The 1,379-nt window shown below is 49.5% G+C and overlaps 1 protein-coding gene across 1 annotated transcript; it reads left to right on the top strand.

Moving 5' to 3' along the window:
* Positions 1 to 133: 133 nt before the first annotated feature.
* Positions 134 to 1,289, top strand: LOC120227800 (nuclear RNA export factor 3-like; the record flags this gene model as incomplete). Its single annotated transcript, XM_039225826.1, has 4 exons — positions 134 to 217; positions 312 to 416; positions 541 to 621; positions 1,182 to 1,289. Coding segments are annotated over 4 exons (378 nt in total), but the record flags the coding sequence as incomplete, so codon positions are not given.
* Between the last annotated feature and the right edge of the window lie 90 nt (positions 1,290 to 1,379).

Raw genomic sequence — 1,379 nt, 5'->3', positions numbered from 1 at the left:
TACCATAAGAAATTACTTCAATGACACCACTCCCCCCCACCACCGCAAAAGGTGTGAAAGGAAGACATGCTTGAGTTTTATCTTAACCTTGGATTCCATCGTGTCAATCTCTTCTCCCATTTCTGGCTCTTAGATTCCATTTGGCATCAGATATGATGAGAAGTGGTTGCTGAATCTGATTCAGAAGCAATGCAGTATCTCCTTCACCCCAGTTGAAGTAAGAGAAGACAATGCGACAGATGAGAAGAAAGAGGGCAGATGAGCAGTGGCTTGGGCCTCATATTCTGTTTCTTCTGCCATTCTCCCTACAGTTTCACTATGAGAAAATGCAGGCCCAGTTCTTTGTTGAGAATGCCGACATTGCCTTCGCACTGAAGAGTGTCAACGGCACGATCTGGGATGAGAATAATGAAATGGTGTGTGTCAAGGGCGTGGCCAGGGCTAGTTAGAGGCAAGGTGGCAGGACAGGGGTAAGGTCTTGCTTTATCCCAAGGCTCAGAATTCCTGGTGATTAGCCAGCTCCTCTTGGGTCCCCTACAGATATCTGTCTTTGTCCACCCCTCTGATGCACCCCAGTCTGTGCAGAAGGAGCTGAAGCCAGAAAAGGTGGACCAGATAAAGGTAATGCAGACTCAAGACCAGTTGTGCATCCGTATCCAGACCTACATCTTCTTCCTACACCTATTGCCCCCACCCCCCGTCTCCACCTCAGACTCAGAGCCACTGACCCCATCTCTAACTCTACAGCTGACCATGAACAAAAGATATGTAGTCTCCCAGCAATCTCTTGACATGCAGAGAGTCTGTTTGCCCCTGGTACATCTACAGCAGTAGTTCTAGGGCGGGTAAGAGCAGAGGGGCCTGTCTGGAAAGGAGACTTAGGGATGGTAATGTGGGGAGGGGTTGGTGCTGGAGCTGTACCAGCTGGGCTTCTCTCAGCCTTCTGATTCCCTCCCCTCGGCTTCTTGGATACTTGATCATCAGTGAAATTGAAATGATACCAAATCCTAGAAACGGCATGGCTGCCTCCCGGCAAGCTCATGAAAAGAACATGCTCAAGGTGAGGACTCAAGCCCAGTGCTTGGATTGATGGCGAATGTGTGAGAGATTAGGTAGAAGAGGCAGACTGGTCGCAGATATCCCCTGTTGGGGTCCTCACTCTAACTCTTTCCTCATCATAGCTTTTGCCCTCAAACCTGAGGGACAAGAAACCCTACCAACTGGATGGCCTATCCAACACTATGCAGAATGCCTCCAGCATCAAGGACTTGAACCTCTCCAACAGTGAGGTAAGGCGTGGTACCGGATCCTTCTTTGAAAAGAAGGTGAGAGTGCTCATGGGGTGGTGGCGAGAGTCAGGGAAGTGGATTTGTTGGAAA

The sequence above is a fragment of the Hyaena hyaena genome, unplaced genomic scaffold (assembly GCF_003009895.1).
Source record: "Hyaena hyaena isolate Hyena2069 unplaced genomic scaffold, ASM300989v1 scaffold_4447, whole genome shotgun sequence".
NCBI classification, from domain to species: Eukaryota; Metazoa; Chordata; class Mammalia; order Carnivora; family Hyaenidae; genus Hyaena; species Hyaena hyaena.
Note: the sequence above shows the minus strand (reverse complement) of the source record. Positions and strands in the feature narration are given on the sequence as shown.